The sequence below is a fragment of the Seriola lalandi genome, unplaced genomic scaffold, assembly GCF_002814215.2.
Source record: "Seriola lalandi dorsalis isolate HSWRI2012SDOR001 ecotype SW California unplaced genomic scaffold, Sedor1 jcf7180002054808, whole genome shotgun sequence".
Classification (NCBI taxonomy): domain Eukaryota; kingdom Metazoa; phylum Chordata; class Actinopteri; order Carangiformes; family Carangidae; genus Seriola; species Seriola lalandi.
This window is the reverse complement of record NW_019525361.1, coordinates 38,681-39,864: the sequence shown is the minus strand read 5'-3', so window position 1 is coordinate 39,864 and position 1,184 is coordinate 38,681. Positions and strand designations below refer to the sequence as shown.

The following is a 1,184-nucleotide window of genomic DNA, read 5'->3' as shown; positions in this document are numbered from 1 at the left end:
TTACAGTTTGTGTTTACAGTTTGTTTATACTTTGTGTTTATAGTTTGTTTATAGTTTATATTTGTAGTTTGTGTTTACAGTTTGTGTTTATAGTTTGTGTTTACAGTTTGTGTTTATAGTTTGTGTTTAAAGTTTGTTTTTACAGTTTGTGTTTATAGTTTGTTTTTAAAGTTTGTTTTTACAGTTTGTGTTTATAGTTTGTGTTTATAGCTTGTTTACAGTTTGTGTTTATAGTTTGTGTTTATAGTTTGTTTATAGTTTGTGTTTATAGTTTGTTTACAGTTTGTGTTTATAGTTTGTGTTTACAGTTTGTTTACAGTTTGTGTTTATAGTTTGTTTATAGTTTGTGTTTATAGTTTGTTTAAAGTTTGTGTTTATAGTTTGTTTACAGTTTGTGTTTACAGTTTGTGTTTATAGTTTGTTTACCGTTTGTGTTTACAGTTTGTGTTTAAAGTTTGTTTATAGTTTGTGTTTATAGTTTGTTTAAAGTTTGTGTTTATAGTTTGTGTTTACAGTTTGTGTTTACAGTTTGGGCTAAAAGCTGCACGTACAGAAGACTCAGCATGTCTCCTTCCTGTTCTTTCCCGCCTCTCTCTCAGGTCCGTGACGGCAGTGTGGAGACCGACCCTCTGATTGGCAAATACTGTGGGACCACCCTCCCAGCCCCCATCATCTCATCCTCCAACTTCCTGTGGATCCGGTTCAGGTCTGACAGCTCAGTGAGCCGGGCTGGTTTCAGGGCCGTCTACACTGTGGGTGAGTCTTCACACATTTATACACACACATGACATGACATCATGTTTATGTGTTCTCTGGTGAGGAGCAGGAAAGTGTCAGAACAGCTGATAAAGTCACGGCTTCAGTCTCAGACTGTGTTCATGTTCATGTTAACAGACCTGACACTGGAATAACATATGATTAGAAAAGATGTAATATTACAATTGTTTTCCAGTTCATTAAAACTCAAAGTAAATCCCCCACCCCAGGTTGTGGAGGTACTCTGTCTGGGACTGGGCAGCTCCGCTCTCCCTACCACCCCAACGCCTACCCCCACAACAAGGTCTGTGAGTGGGTCATCAACCAGCCAGAGGGCTACGTGGTCACACTCAACTTCCTGTCCTTTGACGTTGAGGGGGGGTCCTGTCGGTTCGACTTTGTCGAGGTAAAGTGACACATTCTACACG

At 38.9% G+C, this 1,184-nt stretch overlaps 1 protein-coding gene across 1 annotated transcript in view; it reads left to right on the top strand.

The window, feature by feature from the left end:
* The window catches only part of cubn (cubilin (intrinsic factor-cobalamin receptor)), a 43,104-nt gene that overhangs the window by 12,930 nt on the left and 28,990 nt on the right, over positions 1-1,184 (top strand). Inside the window, exons 18-19 of the mRNA XM_023426096.2 lie at positions 600-756; positions 987-1,162. Coding sequence (XP_023281864.1) covers positions 600-756; positions 987-1,162 — 333 coding nt within the window. The remainder of the gene's footprint in view (positions 1-599; positions 757-986; positions 1,163-1,184) is intronic.